Below are 24,727 nucleotides of genomic sequence, written 5' to 3' on the forward strand. Positions count from 1 at the left end.
TTACTCTACACAAGGCTGAGTTCCTTAATAGAGGTGTCATATGTCCTCTCTGCAACACTGATGCAGAGAACCATGACCACCTATTCTTCTCTTGCAACAACTCAAGACGAATCTGGGCTACTAATAGAGACTGGAGATGCCATTTAACTGGCGCACCAGCTCTTTGCAAGGAATCATTAATAGACTCACTCATGGGAGAGCTGCATCTAGCCTTTTGGGAAAGCTTCGTTGCTTGGCTTTAGCTACCACGGTGTACATCATATGGACAACTAGAAATTTGATGCTTTTTGAGAATTCACCCTTTTTTGTAAATGATGTAATTAACAAGATCATGTTTCTTGTTTTTAGGCACTCACTCTTAATACATTTGTGCTAGCCACATGCATCTGGTGCATCTGTTTAAGCCACTAGCATTTGTTGCATCTATTTTAGCCACTTGCATTTGGTGCTATAGATTTGTATATCTGTTATTTCGTTGATCTTGTAGCAGGGTATGCCCCGTCTATTTTGTATATCATTTTGGATTAATACATATTTACATTTTTCCCAAAAAAGTAAGCAAAAATATCAAAAGTTGTTACCAGATATTAAAAAAAATTGAAATAACAACTTGTTTTATTTAATAGCGAACCAAACAAGTTAGTAGCAAAATTTGGTATTTTGCATGAACTGATTTGTACTTGGGTGATGTTGACTCATTGCAATGCTTGACCAAGATGCAGCCAAAGGTATTTGAAAGTGAAATTTGGAAGGGGGGAAAAGATACTAGGTACGTACCTACCCATGTGTACCTATACTGGATATGTACCCATTATGGGTATGACAACCATTTAGGAGTACTCATGCATATGATGGCCTCAATACATTAATTAAACATAAATGTCCCTAGTCAAAATCAAGGGGAAGCTAAAAAAAATCATCAACTCTGGTTTGCAAATTGCTTCTCAATATCCTTGAAAGATATAGTGGCTGATCCCCTTCTTTTTGCTTTCTGCTGAGAAGGATGTTCACTCCACCCGGTCATGTATATAACCTACAAAAACAGAATGACTATATAATAAGTATCCATTTCAGAGATATAATTGAATGTTTTTGTACATGATTTTATTTATACTTTACATATATTTTACATATTGTCATACATTTATAGAATAAACATGTACGTACAAAGAACCCAGTTTGACTTCAAAAACTTTGACCTCTCTCCTCACGGGTTTAAGGACCAGTCTGGATTTTAAAACACTACTGGTATTGGTAAACACTACTGATTTTCTCATGCCCAAAAAATGCTTCTATTTTGATTACCTGGAAGGTTGCAGGTACAGTGCCATCTTCTGCAGCAAACATTGAATCATAAATAGCTGCAGTTGCTAAGGCTGTGTCCCTCTTTAGGATCTGTTTCATTAATGCACAACCTTTTTTTTTTCAAGATGTAATGCAACAGCATTCAAGGTTCGACATTTGATAGAAGGAAATTTTATTTAAAATCCATTGGTATGAAAGAAAACAAATATTTTACAGTGTTCGTTTGAAAAAGAGCATTTGTTTCGCCCATTGCACGGAGATGTTCTATAAGCTCCAGAGCTGCATTAAACACCAAAGCAAAAATGAATCAAAAGAGTAACAAGGTTATTAAAGTCGTACATTATTAATGGAGAACAAGTAACAACTTTAAAGAATTTTGATATAAATCATTATAGAGAAAGCAAACAACAGTGATTACATCATATATAAATGAGAAGGTTCTGTTCTATTTCTATAGCTTTTTGGTATGAGAGAATCAAATAATAAACATTTCATTTTCGTCAAATCCTCATGACCAGTGGCAGTGAGAACAAATCCGTGGCCCTTGGAACCTATTACACCCACTAAGATCATATTAGCTAAGTTGAATTCCATCACTCAATGTAACTGTTGGCTGTTTCAGAGGTTTTATTTGCGGGAGCAATAACCTTCTATACAACATTCAATGGCTAGGTGAATAGGTTGCCAACATTAGATGTAAAAATAAAAGGACTTATAAACCTTCAATTGCTTCATGTCTATTTTGAAATATAATGTGGAAAAGTAATAATTAAATCAATGAATAAAATGCCAGTCAATAATATTTAATATTCTATTATGAGATTATCCAAGCTTTAATATTGTGATTAAAAAACAGGAAAACATTATCCACTAGTAAAAGCATAGGAACTGTATCATTGGCTGCCCTATATCTTCCATTATCACCCTAGTAGAGTCCCAAGTTTCATTTAAGGGATTATTACTGTATATCATCGGTGAGGATTCATTTCAGTTTACCACAAACAAATATCATATTTTCGGTTATGAGGAGGACATACACTGTTGATAACCCAACAAAGAAAGGTAAAAAATTATAGCCGATCAATTATCACTATATAGTATATAAGGTCATCGGTTAACCACCTATATAGATGTTGCGCGAGAGCGAAAAGAGAAGTCTGTTGGGAAATATCGGTTCCCTCAAGCTTCGGCTAAGCAGCCTTTGTGCGGAAGTCAATCAACAAGATCCGGATCTCGGATCTCGGCAATACCTCGGCCTGAACTTCACCAGGTCGGGCAGCGCAGCGGAAAAATCAAAACAAAAACAGGAGAGAGAGAGAGAGAGAGAAGAAGAACACAACCAGATTTAACGTGGGAAAACCTTCTCCAATGAAGAAGTAAAAACCCACGGGACCTAGTCCAGATCAAAATTCCACTATGAAAATAATGGTTACAAATAATCAAATACACCAATGTGGTGGTTAACTCAACCTCTCCAACAATGGTGATAATCAAACTACCCTAGAGATGTTTCACTCAAACACTCTCTAGAGATCTCTCAGATGCAAAGCATAAAGCTTTACTCAAACAATCAAGCAATTTTTCTCTCAAATTTTTTTCTCTCAAATCTGACCTAGCCTCCACCCACAACTAATGAGTATATATAGAGGAGGTGGAAATTAGGGTTAGGGTTTTTAGGAAACCCCTCAACTGGGCTTTGGCTTAGCATTGAAGGAGGAAGCCCAACAAATCTCCCCCTCCGACTTCAATGTGTCGGCTTCAGCATCAACCCGGCTCCTTCACAGCAGTCTTCAAATTTTCTTGCTGGAACCGGCTTCGTCATCATGTCGGACCAATTTTGGTCAGTGTGCACCTTGACGAGTTCGAGCTCTCCACCTTCCACCACATCCCGGATCCAGTGATACCTCACATCAATATGTTTAGTGCGGGAGTGATAGGTCGAATTCTTCGCAAGATGGATTGCGCTTTGATTGTCACAACCCAGCTCGTACTTGTCTTGATCATGGCCGAGTTCCATGAGGAACTTCTTCATCCACAACATTTCTTTGCTTGCCTCAGTAGCGGCAATGTACTCAGCCTCAGTTGTCGATAGTGCAACACATTTCTGAAGTCTTTATTGCCAAGAGACAGCTCCTCCGGCAAATCTCATCAAATATCCTGTAGTCGACTTTCTCGAGTCGGCGTCTCCCCCTAAATCAGAATCCGAGTAGCCTTGCAACTCGGCTTTACCTTCTTCAAATCGGAGAAATAAGTCGGTCATACCTCGGAGGTACTTAAAGATCCACTTCACTGCTTCCCAGTGCTCTTTGCCTGGGTTTGACAAATACCGACTTACCATTCCAACAGCGTACGCCAAGTCGGGTCTAGTGCAAACCATTGCATACATCAGGCTTCCGACGGCGGATTGGTAAGGGACCTTCATCATCTCATCTTTATCTTCATCAGATCTCGGACACTGCTTCTGGTTCAGCTTTATGTGTTCGGCTAGGGGGGTGCTCACTGTTTTGGCTTTGTCCATGCTGAATCTCTTCAGAATCTTCTCAATATATTTTTCTTGACTCAGCCACAGTAGCTTCTTCTGTCTATCTCGGATGATCTTGATTCCGAGAATCTGCTTTGCAGGGCCGAGGTCCTTCATTGCGAAGGACGAGCTCAACGCCTTTTTCAGGGCGGCTATCCTCGATTTGTCTTTCCCTACAATAAGCATGTCGTCAACATATAACAACAAAATCAAAAAATCTCCAGCCTCATACCTCTTCACAAATACGCAGTGGTCGGCATCTGTCTTCTCAAACTTATGATCAATCATGAATGATTCAAATTTCTTGTACCACTGCCGAGGTGCTTGCTTCAAGCCATAGAGACTCTTCTTCAACCGACATACCAAGTCTTCTTGGTCTGGAGCTTGGAACCCTTCTGGTTGCTCCATATATATCTCTTCTTCTAAATCACCGTGAAGAAATGCCGTCTTCACGTCCATTTGTTCTACCTCAAGGTCCATTGAAGCCGCCATGGCTAACACTGTTCGGACCGAGGTCATTTTCACCACAGGAGAAAAAATCTCCTCAAAATCTACTCCTTTCTTCTTATTGCAGCCTTTCACCACAATCTGGGCTTTGTATCTCGGATTTTGCCCGTTCTCTTCATTCTTAATCTTGTAGACCCATTTATTCTTCAAAGCTCGTCTTCCTTTAGGCAACTCGGTCAGCTCATAAGTCTGATTATCGTGCAGAGACTTCATCTCGTCTCGCATTGCCTTTTCCATTCTTCTTTCTCTGAGCTCGTCACAGCCTCATCATAACTCTGAGGCTCACCGTCTTCAGCAACAACAGTGTATTCATCCGATGGGTATCTCGTAGAGGGTCTTCTTTCTCGAGTTGGATATCTCGGCTGTTCTTCAGCTTGAGAACCCGGTTCATCATTCTCATCCCGGATCTCATCATCAACTCGGACCTCAATGTCTTGGTCATATTCAGCTTGTTGCTGATCATCATTTTCTTTATTTTCTCCCCCTGCTTCAGCTCGGACAGGAGGGATGGGTTCTTCACGTCTGACAGTAACCCGGACTTTGGGCTTCGAGATGTCATGAATGTTCTCATGCTCATGAAAGATCACATCTCGGCTTCTCACGATCTTCTTATTGATTGGATCCCAATGTCGGAACCCAAACTCACATCTCGGTGAACCAAGATAGATGCATTCTTTTGTCTTCGCATCAAGTTTTGCCCTTTCATCTTTAGGGATATGCACGAAAGCTCGGCATCCAAACACCTTCAATTGATTGTAGGCCGCTTTCCGACCTGTCCAGACTTCTTCTGGAATTTCTCCTTCAAGTGGCCGTGATGGTGAGAGGTTGATCAAGTCAACCGCGGTTTTGACGGCTTCTCCCCAAAATGATTTCGGCAATCCGGCATTGGATAACAAGCTTCGGACCTTCTCTTCAATAGTTCTGTTCATTCGCTCAGCCAGTCCATTCAGCTGATGTGTCTTGGGGGCGTTTTCTCAAGTCGAATCCCGGCCGCTCTGCAGTATGCATCAAAAGGGCCGCAATACTCACCACCATTATCAGATCGAACCACCTTCAATTTCTTGCCAGTCTCTCTTTCAACCATAGCATGGAATTCTTTAAAGGATTGGAGTACCTGGTCTTTAGACTTCATCAAATACACCCACACTTTGCGGGAATGGTCATCAATAAATGAAACAAAGTACTGAGCTCCTCCAAGGGATCTTTCCGACATGGAGCAGACATCAGTATGGACGAGGTCAAGAATATACCTGCGTCGTCTTGGTTGATCTGGTCTCACAAAAGAAACCTGGTGCTGCTTTCCAGCTAGGCAGTGCGTGCAACTTTCCAACGCTTGGCCTTTCAATCCGGTCAATAATCCTTTCTTGTTCAGGATCTGTAGCCCTTTCTCGCTCATGTGGCCGAGGCGCTTGTGCCATAGCTCTAAGCTAGGTTCATCTCGGACAGAATTGGCTTCTCCACCATTGATCTTTCCTTGCATCACGTACAAGGAGCCTTCCTTTTTACCTCGAGCCACGACCAAGTTTCCCTTGGCCAACTTCCATCTCACACTACCGAAGTAGTTCACTAACCCGGCATCGTCAAGTTTGCCTACCGAGATTAGGTTCAAACGCATGTCAGGTACATGCCTCACATCCTTCAACACAAGTCGGCATCCGACATCTGTGGTCAGAGTTACATCACCGACACCAACAATCTTGTTGGTCACTTGATTTCCCATCTTCACGACTCCAAAATCACCACATCGATAAGAGGAGAAAAAACCTTTGTGTCGAGTAACGTGGAAGGAGGCACCGGAGTCAACAATCCAGGTGCAATCATCATATGCAACATTCAAATAATTATCCTCACCTAGGAGGAATATCTCGGCATCAGGTTTGGCAGCCACCGCAGTGGTGCTCTTGTCTTCCCTCTTCTTGGGAATAATCTGATCCGGCTTCACAGAGCTGTTCTTCTCATCATTTTGTAGGGTCCAGCAGTCTGGCTTCTTATGTCCTGTCTTTCCACAGTAAAAGCACTTCAACTCATATTTCGACTTTGACCGACCTCTGGACTTGTCTCGTCTGTCACGACCTCTACCTCGGCTTTTGCTTCTACCGCGGGAGTCGGATTTCCCTTTGTTCTCAGCAACGGTGGCCTCAGACGTACTCGAAGTACCTCGTTCTCTTCTCCTGGATTCTTCGCCCAAGAGGCTGTCTGTCACGACATCCATCTTTAATTTTCCATCTGGAGTCGAGTTATTCAGGGTCACCACCAGAGTATCCCAGCTTTCTGGCAGCGAGCTCAACAGCAGCAATGCCTGCAATTCTTCATCAATTTTCGTATCAGCCTTTGACAGTTGATTCACAATACCTTTGTAGGTGTTCAGGTGTTCAATCATGCTCATGTCGTCCTTGTATTCAAGCTTAACAAGTCGGCGAACCAGGTGTGCTTTGTTCCTGGGAGTCTTCTTCTGAAGCATGGACTCTAATTTCGTCCACAACTCATACGCGTTCGTGAATTCGGACACGTGCTCAAAGAGGCTTTTATCAATATATTTCCTGATCGTGGCTACAGCCTTCCGACTCAGGATCTCCCACTCCTTATCAGTTTTGCCTGCCGGTCTCTCATCAAGGATAATGGGCTCATGCAGATCTTTGCAATAGAGATGATCTTCCATCATCGGTCTCCAATAAGTGAAGTTGTCTGCGGTCAATTTGAACATATCTTCATCATGAGTTATGCCACTGGTCTCCATCTCGTCTCCCTCAGAACCCGTCGAACTCGGGCTTTGATACCACTGTTGGGAAATATCGGTTCCCTCAAGCTTTGGCTAAGCAGCCTTTGTGCGGAAGTCAATCAACAAGATCCGGATCTCGGATCTCGACAATACCTCGGCCTGAACTTCACCAGGTCGGGCAGCGCAGCGGAAAAATCAAAACAAAAACAGGAGAGAGAGAGAAGAAGAACACAACCAGATTTAACGTGGAAAAACCTTCTCCAATGAAGAAGTAAAAACCCACGGGACCTAGTCCAGATAAAAAATCCACTATGAAAATAATGGTTACAAATAATCAAATACACCAATGTGGTGGTTAACTCAACCTCTCCAACAATGGTGATAATCAAACTACCCTAGAGATGTTTCACTCAAACACTTTCTAGAGATCTCTCAGATGCAAAGCATAAAGCTTTACTCAAACAATCAAGCAATTTTTCTCTCAAATTTTTTTCTCTCAAATCTGACCTAGCCTCCACCCACAACTAATGAGTATATATAGAGGAGGTGGAAATTAGGGTTAGGGTTTTTAGGAAACCCCTCAAATGGGCTTGGGCTTAGCATTGAAGGAGGAAGCCCAACAAAGTCACATGCTAAAAACGATGTATCATGCACACCACGGACAACTTAATATCTATTAATCTAAACACATGGATACAATGAATCTGGACCTAACAAATCATATGTACAATGAACCTGTACAACCTAGAAAAGAAGATTTGTAGATAATTGAATTGTATAATATTTGTACAAGAGTTCTTTATTTAAAGAGACTAAAAACCTAATAGTCTAAGCCCAAATATACTTATAGAGTATTTTAACTATTACAAAATAATAATAAAATAATTCTATTATTTACAATATTCCCCCTCAAGCTGAGGAATGGATATTTATCATTCCCATCTTGGTAGTAAATTCTTGAAATCTATCATTAGGAAGACCCTTGGTTAAGACATCATGCAATTGACGACCAGAAGGAATATATGGAGTAGTGATCAGTCCACTGTCTAATTTCTCTTTAATGAAGTGGCGATCAATCTCGATATGTTTGGTTCGATCGTGTTGAACTGGATTGTGGGCTATACAAATAGCTGACTTGTTATCACAAAGTAACTTCATAGATCCTTTATATCTTACCTTGAGATCATCTAGAATGATTTCCAGCCATAATAACTCACAGATACCTTGAGCCATAGCTCGAAATTCTGCTTCTGCACTTGATCCAGCAACCACATTTTGCTTTTTACTTCTCCATATTATAAGATTTTCACAGAAACATACAATAGCTCGAAGTAGACCGTCGGTCAGTCACGGATCCAGCATAATCGGCGTCTGTATAAACTTCTAAAGATAAGTTTCCTCCTCTCTGGATCAATAGTCCTCTACCTAGTGTGCCTTTCAGATATTGGAGAATCCTGTCCACAGCTCGCAAGTGTTTCTCCCTCGAATCATGCATAAATTAACTAACAACACTAACTGCATAAGCTAGATCAGGTCTAGTATGAGCTAGATATACCAATCTGCCAACTATTCGTTGATATTGTCCTCTGTCAATTGGAGAGCTCTCATTTTCACTTCCTAGTCTGTGATTCTGCTCAATCGGAGTACTGGAAGGTTTACACCCAAGTTTTCCTGCTTCTTTAAGAAGGTCAAGAACATACTTCCTTTGACAAATAAATATCCCTTGCTTTGAATGCGCAACTTCTATCCCAAGAAAATATCTCAGTTTTCCAAGATCTTTAACTTCAAATTAAGCAGTCAATCTTTTTTTCAGAGCACATTTCTCACCTATATCATCCCCTGTTATAATAATGTCATCAACATAAACTAAAAGGATAGTGGTCTTACCTTCCTGAGAATGTTTAAAGAAAACTGTATGATCCCCTTGGCTTTGCTTGTATCCCAATGAAAACATGACTTTGGTAAATCTTCCAAACCAAGCACGCAGGGATTGCTTCAAACCATACAACGCCTTCTTTAACCTGCAAACTTTATTATCTCCATTTGTAGAGTTAAATCCTGGTAAAATCTCCATGTAAACCTCTTCTAATTCACCATTGAGGAAGGCATTTTTCACATCAAATTGGTTCAAATCCCAGCTAAAATGAGCAGCGAGGAACAATAGTACTCTTACAGTGTTCATTTTGGCCACTGGAGCAAATGTTTCTTCGTAATCAATGTCATAGGTCTGTGTGTATCCCTTGGCTACCAATCGAGCTTTATACCTCTCAAGAGTCCCATTAGAATTATACTTCGAAGTATACACCCATTTGCACCCTACTGTCCTTTTTCCATTTGGCCTGCCAACAACTTCCCATGTATTATTCTTCTCCAATGCATTCATCTCCTCATGCATGGTTTGAACCCAATTATCATCCTTTAATGCTTCATGCACTGATTTCGGGATTGAAATGGAGTCAAGTGTTGTAATAAAACTTCTATGCTGCAGAGAAAGATTCTTAGAGGAGACAAAATGAGAAATAGGGTGTTGGGTACAAGACTTTTTCCTTTTTCTTACAGCAATGGGTAAGTCATCAGAATTAATATCAGGCTCAGGAATAAAAGAAGTAGTGTGTTCAGTACTTACCAGCGGTTCAGGCGATTGCAGTTGCTGATGGGACAGTGTGGGTTGTTTCTTCCTTTGGTACAATAGTTCGGGTGTCCCAGCTTTGCGTACTTTCTGTCTATCAATAGGAGGCATGTCACATGAGGAATCAGATGAATTTTCAACCTTAGCAATTAAGTCTTCCTTCTCAATGTCATGTAGTGTAACTAATGGAGTAGAAGATGTAGGTAACAGAAAGGGAGACTCAAACTCGAAGAAAATGGATGAAGCTTCTACACTATTCTCCCCCTGAGCTGAGGGTGTAGAAAGTAAGACTCAGATTCATAGAAGCTAACATCTATAGAGACAAAGAATTTACGACTTGGAGGATGGTAATATTTGTATCCTTTCTTGTTGGGAGCATAACCAAGGAAGACACACTTAAGGGCTCTAGGCTCTAATTTACTCCGATGTTGTTTATGGATATGGACAAAGGCAACACATCCAAAGATACGAGACTGGAGACTTTGCATAATTGGAACAGAAGGAAAAAAAGAGGTCATAAGATCAACAAGACTTACATGGCCAAGGACTCTGGAAGGCAAGCGGTTGATCAAATAGGCTGCAGTTAATAAGTTTTCTCCCCAGTAAGAGTTGGGTACAGATGTCTGAAACAATAATGCTCTGGTGACTTCAAGCAAATGTCGATTTTTTCTTTCAGCAACCCCATTCTGTTAAGGGGTATCCACGTATGTGAGCTCATGAATCATACCCTTATCTGAAACGAATTGTGACAGACACTGGTTGACATACTCCGTACCATTGTCAGTTCTTAATCTCTTAATACTTTTCCCAAATTGTGTCTCGATCATTTGATAAAATCGAATAAACAATTTTGGTACTTCTGACTTGTCTTTCATCAAGAATATTCATGTCACCCGAGTGCAATCATCAATAAAAGAAATAAACCACCTAGCACCTGAAATATTATGTACTTTAGAAGGGCCCCAAACATCTTAATGGATAAGAGTAAAAAGCTCGATGCTCTTTATTGAACTTAAAGGAAAGGGCACACGATGGTGTTTCGCAAGCTCACAAACATCACAATGGAAGGAGTCAATTGCCTGATCCTTAAACAAAGAAGGAAACATTGACTTCAATAAGCCAAATGACGGGTGCCCCAGGCGTTTGTGATGAAGCCAAATCTGTGAGAATGAAGTAGACGGGTGATGACTCATCAATAATTGATTCCCAATATCCCTTGTAGCATGCTCTGGAATGAGATAGTACAACCCACCTTGCTCCTTAGCAACTCCAACCATCCTCCCCGTGGTGATATCCTAAATAACACAATGGGTAGGAAAAAAGGTGACAGCACAATTCATGTCAGTTGTAAGCTTATAAGTGGAGATAAGATTGGTAGAGAGCTGAGGAACATAAAGAACATTCTTTAAAGATAAAGAAGGTTGAATTTGAATGTTACCAGAACCCACAACTGATTTGTGGGATCCATCAGCTACAACTATAGTCCGGATACCACTAGTAGGGTGATATGAAAGAAAAGAATCAACTAGACAGGTCATATGATCAGTTGCACCAGAATACATAATCCATGAATTTTTGAAATCAGTGCAAGATGTAAGAAGAGATGTAGGGTGTGTGATCTTACCAAACATAGTTGATCAGAAAAATAAAATAAAATTTCTCTTCTTCTTTTTTCCGATGAACAGTACCGGTGAATAGTGTGTGATGAATAGTGTCACGTGAACTGTGCGCGATGAACAGTACCCGATGAATAGTGTCGGCTGAACAGTCCGTTTTTTTTTTTTTTTGCTTGAGTTGTTCCGGTCGTCTGATGAAAAAAAAAACCTCCGTAGAATGATAGATCTAAGAAAACAGAGTGAAACAGGGGTCCTCGCGGTCCAAAAGGTTCTCGGAATTTTTTTTTTCCGACGGCAACTTTGTGGCAGCGAGAGGCAAAAGGGTTTGGTTTTTAGAGGTAGTGATTTGCGGAAGCAGAGAGCTCTCATACCAATTAGAAAAGAAGATTTGTATACAATTGAATTGTATAATATTTGTACAAGAGTTCTCTAGTTAAAGAGACTAAAAAACCTAATGGGCTAAGCCCAAATACACTTATAGAATATTCTAACTATTACAAAATAATAAAATAATTTTATTATTTACAATAGACACTAAGGTAGGCTGCAAGATTAATTATATATCCAAACCAGAAATTACAGAGACAGAAATGGAAAATAATAGCCACTATTCCTCTCTCAGTTTTTGCCAGCCCTCCCTCTCCCATAGCACATATTCCTTTTAGCCACCATACTGTCCATGTGGTGGTCCGGTGCCTTATGGCCTTTACTTCCTTCATGCCTATCAATCAGCAAACAGGACTACCATTCTCATACCTCAGCAAATAACTTCTTATTTAGTCATCAACCAGAATCGGAATTCCTAACTAAGGAAGAATCTAACGCAACTAAAGTTTAAGGAGAACACACAACTCACATAATTGAGCTCATGCATGTTGAATAATTCAATTATAAAACCAAATGAAAACTCTTACCACTTTCATATTTAACTACATACTCATCAACATCAACGCCTGGAAGAGTGAAGCCTGCCCTAGTCAAAAGATTCCCAGCATCTCGAACCTAAAAAATCAAGGACAAAAGATCTCAGTTCAGCTTTATTATTCTATTTGGAGATTATTATTTATAAGTCTTAATGTTACAAGCATTTAAGTTACAACTAGCCAGATTAACCAACAGATCTTAAAGAGGTATGCAAGACTAATGTTGCCATGATGGACATGTGATAAACACACTCATCTACTTCAGAATTAACCACCAGCAATGATGTGGAATTACTCTCAAACAAAATCATTGAGTTCATGATTACAGTGCCAACTTACAAAGATTAGTAACACGGAACCAAATTAATGTTTTCAAAAGAAAAACTATTGCATTCATTCTAATTATAGAAGAGCTTAACTGATAAAGAAATAATTTACAAGACAATATTTTTGCAATAACACATGCCTGTGCCAAAGGTGATAGTCGGGGACTGATCCCTCCTTCACGCTCCATTTGTGCCACTGTACAAGCTATTCTGAGCTCCCTGGTAATAGCACAAATATCATAAAATTGCTCATACATTGGTGTACGAAAGAAATATCTAGAAATAAAAATAACAGTCACTTTAACGTTTCTCCTCCAAAAATAGCTGCTAAAAATAAGCCATCAGGTTTCAATGCCAATCTAGACTGCAAAACATAAAAAAGAAAATCAGAATCATAACAAAATATATTAAAACTGACAATTAGATAAGGCGAAAGAAAGGTGATTTGCAGATAAAAGTTTTCTGGGTATTCATATAAGAAAATACCAAACATTATTGAGAATCATGATATAGTTATCAGCCAATTTACACACAAATTACAGTCAGCCCCTTCATAATTAATGAGGCTTCCCTGCTTTCCATGTTTATTCTTCTCTCTCTTAGAATGGGAGGAGGGGGTTCTGTATTTCTCATGTTTATTCTTCTCTCTCTCTTTCTCTTTCTCTTAGACTGTAGATAGTTTTTCCCTTCCATATTTTTATAGTTTTCATGTAACTAATTGTTTTCTGTTCTTTCTTTTACTCCTAAGCATTTGCAGATGTTCAAGAATGTAAACATGCTTGAGCACATAAGGGGTAACCTTCATCAGTGATCACAGACCCCAAATCATGACTTTTTCAAACAGAACTAGAAACCAAATCACAAAGAGTTAGGAAATATATTCTTTGCTTTATCGAGGCTAAATTCAGAACATCACCACCCAATGCAAAATTATAGAAAGTCTGGCCCTTATAAAAGTTGATTTACGCATAAAAAAAAAATTATGTATTGCCAAACGAAAATACTCAGATTATTGAGAATCTTGATTTAGTTATCAGCAAATTATTTAGATCAGAATCTTGATTTAGATCAGGCACAAGGGAATCAGAAACAAAAAAAAGTAGAAACAGAGTGTCGAAGAAACAGAAGCAGGAGCAGAAGAAGGGAACAAAGAGAGAGCAATCGAATAAGAAGCGGAAGAAGATGAAGTTGCAGAAAGGAAAAAAAAAAAAGGAGCTGAAGAAATAGAAGAAGACAGAGAAGAGAAAGATGGTGGAGAAAGGGCAAAGTTGCATGTCCATGGCCAAATCGATCTGGGTTGTGTTGCCATGAATCAAATGACAGACCTGAGCAGAAAAATGACAATAGCGCAGCGGGTTGAAGAAAGGGAAAAGGGGCGCAATTGGGTCGGAGCTCCAATAAGGCGTGTGTTGCGATATATAGTCCCACATTGGTTGATGCCATTTTTCATAATCATGTACCCAAATGCTACTGGGGAGATGCCATTCTTACTGCAGCTTTCTTAATCAACCGCTTGCCCTCTCAGGTCCTTGACAATGTAAGTCCTATTCACTCAATGACTTCATTTTTTCCCTCTGTTCCCACTATGCAGAGTCTTCAGCCACGAGTGTTTGGGTGTGTTGTCTTTGTCCACGTTCATAAACATCTTCGCAGTAAGTTGGATCCTAGGGCTCTCAAATGTATCTTCCTTGGTTATGCCTCTGATAAGAAAGGCTACAAGTGTTATCATCCTACTAGTCGAAAATTCTTTGTCTCAATGGATGTCACATTTCATGAATCTGAGTCCTTTTTCCCAAGTCCTCATCTTCAGGGGGAGAGCAGTTCTTCAATAGATTCATCACCTTCTATCTTTGAGTCTGGACCTTCCATGCCTTCTCCTACACCTCTTCCTCCTGTTGCATTGTCCACTCTTCAAGCCCAATGGGCTCTCGTGTGAGGGGCGTGTTGCGATATATAGTCTCACATTGGTTGTATGTGCAACTAATGTGAAGTTTATAAGGTCTTGGACACTCCCACCCTTTGAGCTAGCTTTTGGGGTGGTATATCCCAAGGTTCTTTACATGGTATCAGAGCCTCGCCGCCCCCCACTTTCTCTTGAGGTGTTTCTTAGCACAGGTAGGCTGGGCCTGTTGCATTGTCCACTCTTCAAGCCCAATGGGCTCTCGTGTGAGGGGGCGTGTTGCGATATATAGTCCCACATTGGTTGTATGTGCAACTAATGTGGAGTTTATAAGGCCTTGAGCACTCCCACCCTTTGAGCTAGCTTTTGGGGTGGTGTATCCCAAGGTACTTAACATGGTATCAGAGCCTCGCCGTCCCCCACTTTCTCTTGTGGTGTTTCTTAGCACAGGTAGGCTGAGCCTGTTGCATTGTCCACTCTTCAAGCCCAATGGGCTCTTGTGTGAGGGGGCGTGTTGAGATATATAGTCTCACATTGGTTGTATGTGCAACTAATGTGGAGTTTATAAGGCCTTGGGCACTCTCACCCTTTGAGCTAGCTTTTGGGGTGGTGTATCCCAAGGTACTTAACAGCGTGTAAGGTCTGACTCAATCGAAGAAGCTAGTCATTATAATCTTCCAACACCTATGAATAAGGCCAGTAATCAGTCAGAGGGGAAGCCCAACTCTAATAACTTTGCAGGCAGAAGTGGCCTTTTTAATACAGGCCCACGAAATGTAACCCAATTTATTCCTACTCGTAGTGAAGACACTAGAGCATATGATCGTGACATGGTGTCAAACTTGCAATTTTAATGAATGCCTTAGTAGCAAAACTGCCAGCTGATGCATGCACAATGTCGCGTATTGGAATGACTAGTCCACCTTTTATCCTCGAGCACTTGAAAGAGATAGCAGATGTTTTGCGGCACCATGTGCCTACTCTTTTTTGCATATACCAGTTCAGTCTGGAAGTGCTACTATTTTGGGTGCAGTAAATCGGGAATATACTGTAGGTGAGGTTCATGAAATGAAAACGTTGAAGTTGCCAATTGGGTTAATATGTTTCAAGTAATGGAATCCGGGTGGGTGGATGTTTTCTCACATCACCTATCCTCTCTTCACCTTGAGGACAGGGTGAGTTTTGGAAGGGAAGTATTGATGGGCATAAATTATAAGGGGTAAAGGTAATAATAGTATAGGGGTTGTTATAGAGAGAGAAAAGGTAAAGAGTTAGTTAGTTCTAAAATATTCTTAGGAGATAGGATAAAAGGAGGGGAAATGTGGGGAGTGAGGTATGCATGTATTGAGTGAAGAGTGGGGAATCTGGGGATCACTTGGAGCCTAGGTTTGTTGGCCCTAAGGGTGAGCTTGGGGAAGGGTCTTCTAGTGTCTCTCAAATCTGGAATTAGTGTTGTAAGGAGCTTGTCTCCATTATTTTACTTAATATAATTTTCTGGTTCCATTCCATCACACACATATTACAGTCAGGCCCTTCACAACTAACGAGGCCCTGCTTCCCATGTTTATTATTCTGTCTCAGAATGGGGGGGGGGGGGTGTTCAGTATTTCCCAAATTGTAGAAAGTCCCCCCTCCCCCCCAAACACAAAATCTCTCTCTCTCTTCCTTTTACAAAGAGGGAGGGTCTGGAGACTAATTGTGTGTTTGGATTAGCTTATAGCAGCTTCCTGAGAGAACTTTGGAAAAAGAAAAGAAAGAAAGAGACTATTTCTCCAAAAATAGAATGAAACAAACACGCACTAAACTAATTCTTAGACCATCGACGGTTTTCTCCTTCCATATTTATATTGTTTCCATGTAACTCATTGTTTTCTGTTCTTTCTTTTACTCTTAAGCATTTGCAGATGTTCAAGAAGAATGTAAACATGCTTGAGCACGTAAAGGGTAACATTGATCAGTGATCACAGACGCCCTAATGATTATTTTTTCAAACAGATCTAGAAATCAAGAATATATTATTTGTTTTATCAAGGCTAGATTCAGAACACCACCAACTAATGCAAAATTACAGAAAGCCTGGCTCTAGAGCACGCAAGGCAAGGCACCTTGATGTGGCAGGAACCAAACCCGTGTCCAATAAATGTCACCACATCCCACACGTGACAAGTAGATGTAGCGTAAATGTAAGGACACTCAATATCAACTAACCAGAAAGTTATATATCCTCCTGTATAGGATTTTATCTTAAAAGTTTGATTAGGAGGGAATGCCTAATGAGTAATGTTGAAATTATATGGTTTAGAGTTTAGACAGTGAAGAAAGGAAAAGAGAGAAACCCAATTAACAATACTGTAATGAATGGTCTAGAGTTATGAACTAAACATTAACCCAATACTCTAATCTGTGCTTATAATTAGGTCAAGTACAAATATTAGTAGTACAAGCCCAAGCCAACTAACAATGAGACCAATAACACTAATATTCTAACGAGTAGTTATTGGGTGGCGTAGTCAATAGTAGAACAACATACATGAGAGCATTGAGTGCATACACTCCTACTGATTGACAATGCTTTAGGACTCTTTCTACAAAACATTATATGATTAATACAAGAAGTACCAGCTCTCTGACATCTAATTGTCTCAAGTATATTTTGTTGTCTTTATACGTCATCTATTGTTGTGTGGGTCGTCTTTGAAGCTTGAAATTTATTATGGCTAGCTTATGGTTCGTGACTTCAGCAAGTACCAGTCTCTTGCTCCTTAAGTCATCCCAACTTCACTATCACACTCCTAGGCCATACCATGATACATAACCCAAGTGCGTCTGAAATGTTGTGGTACATGTTAATAACAATGTTTTCTTCTTAGTCGGTTCTTACACAAAGTGAAGTTTCAGCAGGGAAAAAATCCCTAGAAGGCACAAACCAGCAACTTGAGCATGCTATGGAATTCTTTCCTCACCATTTTTATTAGTATGCTTTGAGTGTTATTGAACTTTGAGAAAAAAATTTACCAAAATACCCCGAGAAGGGAAAAAAAAAGGCGGCAACAGGATACTTAAATGAAGTGATTTGAACCAAAATCTGTGCCTTCAATATTTCGGGGCTATTCTACCAACCCCCACCCCACCAAACGCTTAAGGAGGCAGAAAACCAAACAGTAAACGCTGTATTATTTCTTCCATGCATTTTTCCGAGTACCATTTGATGTTTATTTTAAAAACATTACCTCTTTCTGGGACACTATTAGACACAGATAAACTCAAACACAAACCAAGCCAGTAAACCAATCAATCATGACAACCGCATAAGAGAGTGTACCTGTATCATTGCTCCTGGCAGATCATTAGTCCAGTGTAGCCCCAAGCAGCTTATAACCAAATCCACAGAGCTGCAAGCCATATATACACCGACTCAAAATGAAAATTGTAATATCAAAATCAATATCAAGTGTAAAATTATCATTAACTATCAGGTGTAAAACTATAATCAAATATCAGTACTACTAACTCATCACCTTTCTTTGATAGGCAAGAATTCTTCATCACCAACCAGAAAAACTGTCTCAAAGGTATCATCATCTGACGCATCATCAGCATTTTTACAAGCTTGTACCATCTCATAGGACGCATCCATCACAATAAGCTTTTCAGTGGCACCTGCGAACAATCACTCCATTTTGCAATTAGGAGACAGGCACAAAAGCCAGTCAAATGTCCATCTCTTGGACAACTTATTTTCAATAAAAGGAGTGTTTAAATTAAAATCATTTCCTCAAATTCAGCATATGTGAATGCACCTATATATACACACCAAGAAAGAAAGCTATCACCAACAACGAATAAATCTTTAGTGCATCAAATGCACCGAAAATTCAGTGTATCTGTCCAATCATTTTATGACACGTGGACAAAAAAACATCACATCATTTGCTTTTTTAAATGATCTGATATTTTTTTATCCACGTGTCACAAAATGAATAGGCAAATGCACGGTTCAGTGCATCTAATGCACTAAAGATTTATATTAATTCAAATGGTAAGGAGCTTAATCTCCTTAACCAAATGTCTCGGGTTCAAGCCCGAGAATAGAAAATGGTCTTGAGAGAGCCATCTATATAATAGGCCCGACACGATTAGCTCGGTAATGGATGAGTCGGTCGAGCATCTTTAACCCAAGTTAATTGGGGTCGGTGATAGATGAACCCAATGATATATAAGAGGAGATTAAAAAAAATAATAATAATAATAATGGATAAGTCGGTGGATATTGTAATCAGAGAGATAATGAAGTTAGATGATGTGTCATTACTTAGATGATGTGTCAACATTTGTATTAGTCAAGTTAGTTAGTCGGTTAACTACCCTTGTATATATACCTTGTGTACTGTGTAATCGAGAGTGTATTCATTTTAAGAAAGCATTGCATGTTATTCATCTTCTGGTCTCTTCTCCTTCTCTGATATGGGTTTCATCATTTTCCCTCATGTTCTTCTTTGCTGTTTTCATGGTATCAGAGCTTGAAGCTCTGGTATCCATCATCTTCCGCTACTTTTGATTCAAGTTCTTCTTCCATGGATGCATCGCATCTAACCATGGAGAATTTAAACCAAACAGAAAACCAAAACCTCAATAACCAAGATCCAAACCAGAACCTCAATGAGGTAAACAATCCAAAAAAGGATCAGATTCAATTTTCTGATTTTTTCAATAATCCAAGAAATCCTCTCTACCTTCATCCTAGTGAAAATCCATCCACCATACTTGTTTCACCATCTTTGCATGGATCGAACTATCACTCCTGGTCACGAGCTATGCGAATGGCTCTCAGTTCCAAGAATAAATTGTGCTTTATAGATGGATCTATGCGAATTCCTTCAAGATCTGATGAAACTTTCTCAGATTGGGAAAGATGCAACCACACTGTTCTAGGCTGGATCCAGAGATCAGTTGATAAATCTATTGCACAATCGATTTTATGGATTGATTATGCTGAAGATGCTTGGAATGATCTTAAGGATCGTTTTTCTCAGGCTGATGTGTTTCGTATCTCAGATTTGCAAGATGATATTTGCAAATTAGAGCAAGGAGATAGAACAGTGGCTGCATATTATACTGAGTTGAAGATTCTTTGAGATGAAGTTGACAACCTGATTCCTCTACCAAAATGCATGTGTCAGGTACAATGTTCTTGTGGTGGTTACACTAGCATGCGAAAAATCAGAGATAGAGATAGAGTCATTAGATTTCTCAAGGGATTAAACAGTCAATATGAACATATCAGTTCACAGGTCATGCTTAATGATCCTCTTCCTACTGTTAACAAAGCTTTTTCCATTATCATTCAACAAGAAAGGAAGTTGAGTTCCATAGTTCATAATGATATAACAAACACATCTCATGTTTTCACTCATGCTTCTGCATTCAAGAATATTCCTAACATGGGAAGAGGAAAACCAATTGATAACAGAGGCAATACCAATGGCAGAGGCAGAGGTAGAGGGAAATATTGCACTCATTGCAAAATGACAAATCATACCATTGAAAGTTGCTACTTCAAGCATGGATTCCCTCCTGGCTACAAGAATAAAAGGAGTTCAAATCTGGCTGTTACATCAGAGATCAGTCTTCCAATGGATTCTAACACACCTTTCACTGCTGAGCAACATCAACAATTGCTGAGATTGCTAAATTCCAACACACAGCCAATTCAGCATTCGACCAATTTGGTTCAAGCTTCTGCCATGAGTGCAGAAACACCTTACTCAGCAGGTAAACAATTTCATGACTGGATTTTGGATACAGGTGCCACAGACCACATATGCTTCCAACAATCCAGCTTTTCATCTTTGCATGAAATTTCTCCTGTATCCATTAGCTTACCAAATGGTCATCAAATTACAGCTAAGTTCAGTGGAATTATTCATGTAACTGACAAACTCAGTTTGATAAATGTGTTATATGTGCCTGAGTTCAAAGTCAATTTGATTTCTGTTCCACAGCTTCTAAAAACCTCACCTTATTCCCTTACCTTTTCTAACACAAATTGTGCCATTGTACAGAAATATACCAAGGAACTGATTGGTTCAGCTGAACTCAGAAGAGGGCTCTATGTGCTAATCATCTCGAAGACCACACCATCAATTTTAGCATCTACCACATGTCATAGGAATTCTTTCTATTGTAATGGTTCTGATACAGAACATGTACTTTGGCATTATAGGCTTGGCCATATTTCTCATACAGTTTTAAAAACTTTGTCTTCTCAATATAGTTTCATTCCAAATAAGCATGTTGTTCCATGTGATGTTTGTCAGTTTTCTAAGCAACACAAATTGCCCTTTCCAATTAGCATATCTAAATCTAGCAAATTTCTTGAGTTGTTACATGCTGATATTTAGGGTCCCTATGCTATAAAATCAGTACATGGTCATCAATATTTTCTTACTCTTGTTGATGATTACACACGATATACTTGGGTTATACTCATGAAACATAAATCAGAGACTGCTCATCATTTGGCAGGTTTCATTTCTTATATGGAAAACCAATTTCAAGCTTTTCTAAAAATCCTTCGGACTGACAATGGTCCTGAGTTCAACATGCCTTCTTTCTTCCATAAAAAGGGAATTCTTCATCAAAAGTCTTGTGTGGAAACACCCCATCAGAATGGGATTGTAGAAAGAAAACACAAGCATATCCTAAATGTTGCTAGATCTCTTGCTTTTCAGGCAAACATTCATCCCAAATTATGGTCCTATGCTATATCTCATTCTGTCCACATAATCAATCGAATTCCCACTCCTTTACTTCAATTTCTCTCACCATTTGAAAAACTTTTTGGAACAGCACCTGATTTAAATGATCTAAGAGTGTTTGGTTGTCTCTCTTATGCTTCTACACTTATGTCTCATAGATCAAAATTTTCAAAAAGGGCAAGAAAATGCATCTTTCTTGGTCATAAACCTGGGATGAAAGGATACATTCTGTATGACCTTATTGCAGGGTGTATATTTGTTTCTAGACATGTACAATTTTTTGAAGACTGTTTTCCTCTCCTTCATTCTTCATTACCAGACACCAATTATGTTAGACCCTATCCATCACATGATATAATTGTCGATTATGACTTTGATAACCAAAAACAGAATCCCACATCACATCCAACTTCTATTCCCACACCTGAACCAATACAAACCATCACCCCAAACCTCAATCAGACACCTATTCCTACATCCGATACTGCTTCAGCATCACCAAACCAAACAGAAAACAGTGACATCCAACTTCCATCAGACCTTCCTCATTATCCTAGAAGATCTTCTAGACATACACAACCACCTAAATATTTGGATGATTATCATTGGAGTCTCTCTACTGCCAAAGCTGAATCTTCTTTTCCAGGTAAGTCATCTGTCATGCATCCTCTTTCCAAGGTGTATACTTTTGATAACTGCTCCTCTCATTATAAACATTATTGCCTTACCTTAAGTTCTCTAGTAGAACCTACAAATTATAAACAGGCTGCACAACATCAGTGTTGGATTGATGCTATGGAAAAGGAACTCAATGCTTTGGATTTTAATCACACTTGGTCTTTAGTGGATGTTCCTGTTGGTATTAAACCCATTGGATGTAAATGGGTATACAAAATAAAACTCAAAGTTGATGGATCAATAGAAAGATACAAGGCAAGGTTGGTTGCTAAAGGATACAATCAAATGGAAGGAATCGATTTCTTTGATACTTTTTCACCAGTAGCAAAGATGACTACAGTGAGAGTGCTTCTTTCCATTGCTGCAGCTCGAGGTTGGAATCTTATACAATTAGACGTAAATAATGCTTTCCTTCATGGAGAGTTACATGAAGATGTCTATATGTTACCACCTCCAGGTTCACCTGCTGTTGCTTCTGGAAAGATTTGTAAACTTCACAAATCCATATATGGCTTGAAACAGGCTAGTCGGCAATGGTATGCCAGATTGTCCTCTTTTCTTGGTTCTCTTGGTTATAAGCAATCTCATGCCGATTATTCATTGTTTACAAGACACAATGGATCATCTTTTACAGCAATCCTAGTCTATGTTGATGACATAGTCATTACTGGCAACAACTCTCAAGAGATTGTCAATGTTAAACACTCTCTTGATACTGAATTCAGGATAAAAGACTTGGGTACTTTGAAATTCTTCTTGGGACTTGAGGTCAACACTTCCCCTGAAGGATTGGTTCTTAATCAAAGGAAATACACTTTAGAACTATTACAAGATGCTGGTCTTTTAGCTTCTAAGGCTGTCCGTACACCAATGGACCCCTCTTTGAAACTTCAACGTGTGCAAGGAGAAGCTTATTCTGATCCTGCATCCTATAGGCGTCTCATTGGTCGATTGCTTTATCTTACAACAACTCGCCCGGATATCACCTTGTCTGTTCAACAACTCTCTCAATTTGTTGCAAATCCTATGACACTCCATTTTCAGGCAGCCACAAGAGTGCTGCGATATCTCAAATCTTCACCTGCTCAGGGACTGTTCTTTCCAAGAGTCAATGATCTTCATTTATCTAGATTTGCAGATGCTGATTGGGGGTCTTGTCTTGACACTAGAAGATCCATTACTGGCCAATGTTTATTTCTTGGACCTGCTCTTATTTCCTGGCGTGCCAAGAAGCAAAATACCATCTCCAGGTCATCCACTGAAGCTGAGTATAGAGCTTTGGCCTCTATAACTTGTGAAATACAATGGCTATCATTTCTTCTTACTGATCTCCAAGTCGACACAGCAGTTCCTGCTACACTTTATTGTGATAACAAGTCTGCCATATATCTGGCTAACAATCCAGCCTTCCATGAAAGATCCAAACACATTGAGCTTGATTGTCACATTATCCGAGAGAAGCTACAAGCTGGTCTTCTTAAGTTGCTTCCTGTTTCCACAAAGGATCAACTAGCTGACCTTTTTACAAAGCCACTTCATCCAGGGCCCTTTCAATTACTTGTCTCCAAGCTTGGTCTTTTGGACATCCATCGTCCAGCTTGCGGGAGGGTGTAATCAGAGAGATAATGAAGTTAGATGATGTGTCATTACTTAGATGATGTGTCAACATTTGTATTAGTCAAGTTAGTTAGTCGGTTAACTACCCTTGTATATATACCTTGTGTACTGTGTAATCGAGAGTGTATTCATTTTAAGAAAGCATTGCATGTTATTCATCTTCTGGTCTCTTCTCCTTCTCTGATATGGGTTTCATCATTTTCCCTCATGTTCTTCTTTGCTGTTTTCAGATATATCCAAAAAATAAAATAAAAATGCTATCTCCTGAATAAGCTTATATTGGGAGTGGCTCAGAGAACAAGGTGAGAGAATATCGGAGTTTCTTACCACGACCGCGAAGTGAGCGCGTGATAGCTTGCAAAGAGCCTCCCAAACATAACGCTGTTGGAAAAGTCTTCTTACAGTCCTAAAGAAAAAGGCAAAACTCAAAAGAGGGTTTAATGCAATGGTTTGATTTGTGTTGATTTTATTAGAATTTAGAAACAAAATGGGAAATATAAATAAGAAGTAGGGAACCTGCAAGCGATCCAATAGATTTTCAGAAACAGTATGAAGTAAAGGGTCGTTTGAGGGCATCAACCATGCAGCTCGGTCGCGCTGCAACAACAACAACGCAACGAATCTAAAATCATTTGAATTGAAGTAAAATTTTAGAGATTAAAAAAATTGAAAAAGCAAAAAGGGAAAAAAAAACCTGTTTGCGCTTTAGTTCGCGATCGAAGATGTTAACCTTAGAAGTGGAGAAAGGAGCGAAAGTGAAAGTAGGAAATGGCAATGGTTGTTTACAACATTTGCGTAAGAGGGACAATGCTCTCATCTTCACGTTAAACTTACACAGACACAGTAAGGGATTGCAAAATTAGTCAGAAAATTCAAGATTGTAAGTCTAATAATATTACAACTGTGGTTTCTTCAGCTGCCGCACCAACTCAATCACTCGTCAATTGTTATTCAAAATCAAAACTAGTCTTTTAGGAAGAGAAAAGTGTGCAAGCAAACTTTTGTAAACCCCCGCTTGTTTTATTAACATGCACTTAATAAAGTATAGACGGGATTATCAGATAATCACTAAATTATGGAGTCTGCACAATTTATATTTGCTAGGATTATATTTATAAATTTTTATAAATTACATTATATTATGTATACTGTGTATTTTCAGAAATACAGAGTATAATTTATAAAAATTTGTAACAAAAAATTATAAACGAATTTTTTCCCATATTTT

At 39.3% G+C, this 24,727-nt stretch overlaps 1 protein-coding gene across 1 annotated transcript; it reads right to left on the bottom strand.

Moving 5' to 3' along the window:
- Nucleotides 1-631: 631 nt before the first annotated feature.
- Nucleotides 632-24,458, bottom strand: LOC133286288 (putative methyltransferase At1g22800, mitochondrial). The gene is made up of 11 exons (XM_061483686.1): nucleotides 24,194-24,458; nucleotides 24,016-24,096; nucleotides 23,827-23,905; nucleotides 17,965-18,106; nucleotides 17,769-17,838; nucleotides 12,846-12,910; nucleotides 12,687-12,765; nucleotides 12,212-12,299; nucleotides 1,520-1,584; nucleotides 1,306-1,395; nucleotides 632-1,033 (listed from the first exon to the last, which is right to left on the bottom strand). The coding sequence occupies exons 1-11, from the start codon at nucleotides 24,314-24,316 to the stop codon at nucleotides 920-922; spliced, it is 996 nt and encodes a 331-aa protein (XP_061339670.1). The 5' UTR covers nucleotides 24,317-24,458; the 3' UTR covers nucleotides 632-919.
- Between the last annotated feature and the right edge of the window lie 269 nt (nucleotides 24,459-24,727).

This window comes from Gastrolobium bilobum, unplaced genomic scaffold (genome assembly GCF_033153095.1).
Source record: "Gastrolobium bilobum isolate Gb01-03AN ecotype WA unplaced genomic scaffold, APGP_CSIRO_Gbil_v1 utg3566, whole genome shotgun sequence".
Taxonomy (NCBI): Eukaryota; Viridiplantae; Streptophyta; class Magnoliopsida; order Fabales; family Fabaceae; genus Gastrolobium; species Gastrolobium bilobum.

Coding starts and splice junctions, on each gene's coding strand:
- LOC133286288 (XM_061483686.1), bottom strand. CDS start 24,316: ATGAGAGCATTGTCCCTCTTACGCAAATGTTGTAAACAACCATTGCCA. Junction 17,839..17,964: donor TTCTTGCCTATCAAAGAAAG/GTGATGAGTTAG, acceptor TATGGCTTGCAG/CTCTGTGGATTTGGTTATAA. Junction 1,585..12,211: donor TGTAGTTAAATATGAAAGTG/GTAAGAGTTTTC, acceptor TGTTTAATGCAG/CTCTGGAGCTTATAGAACAT.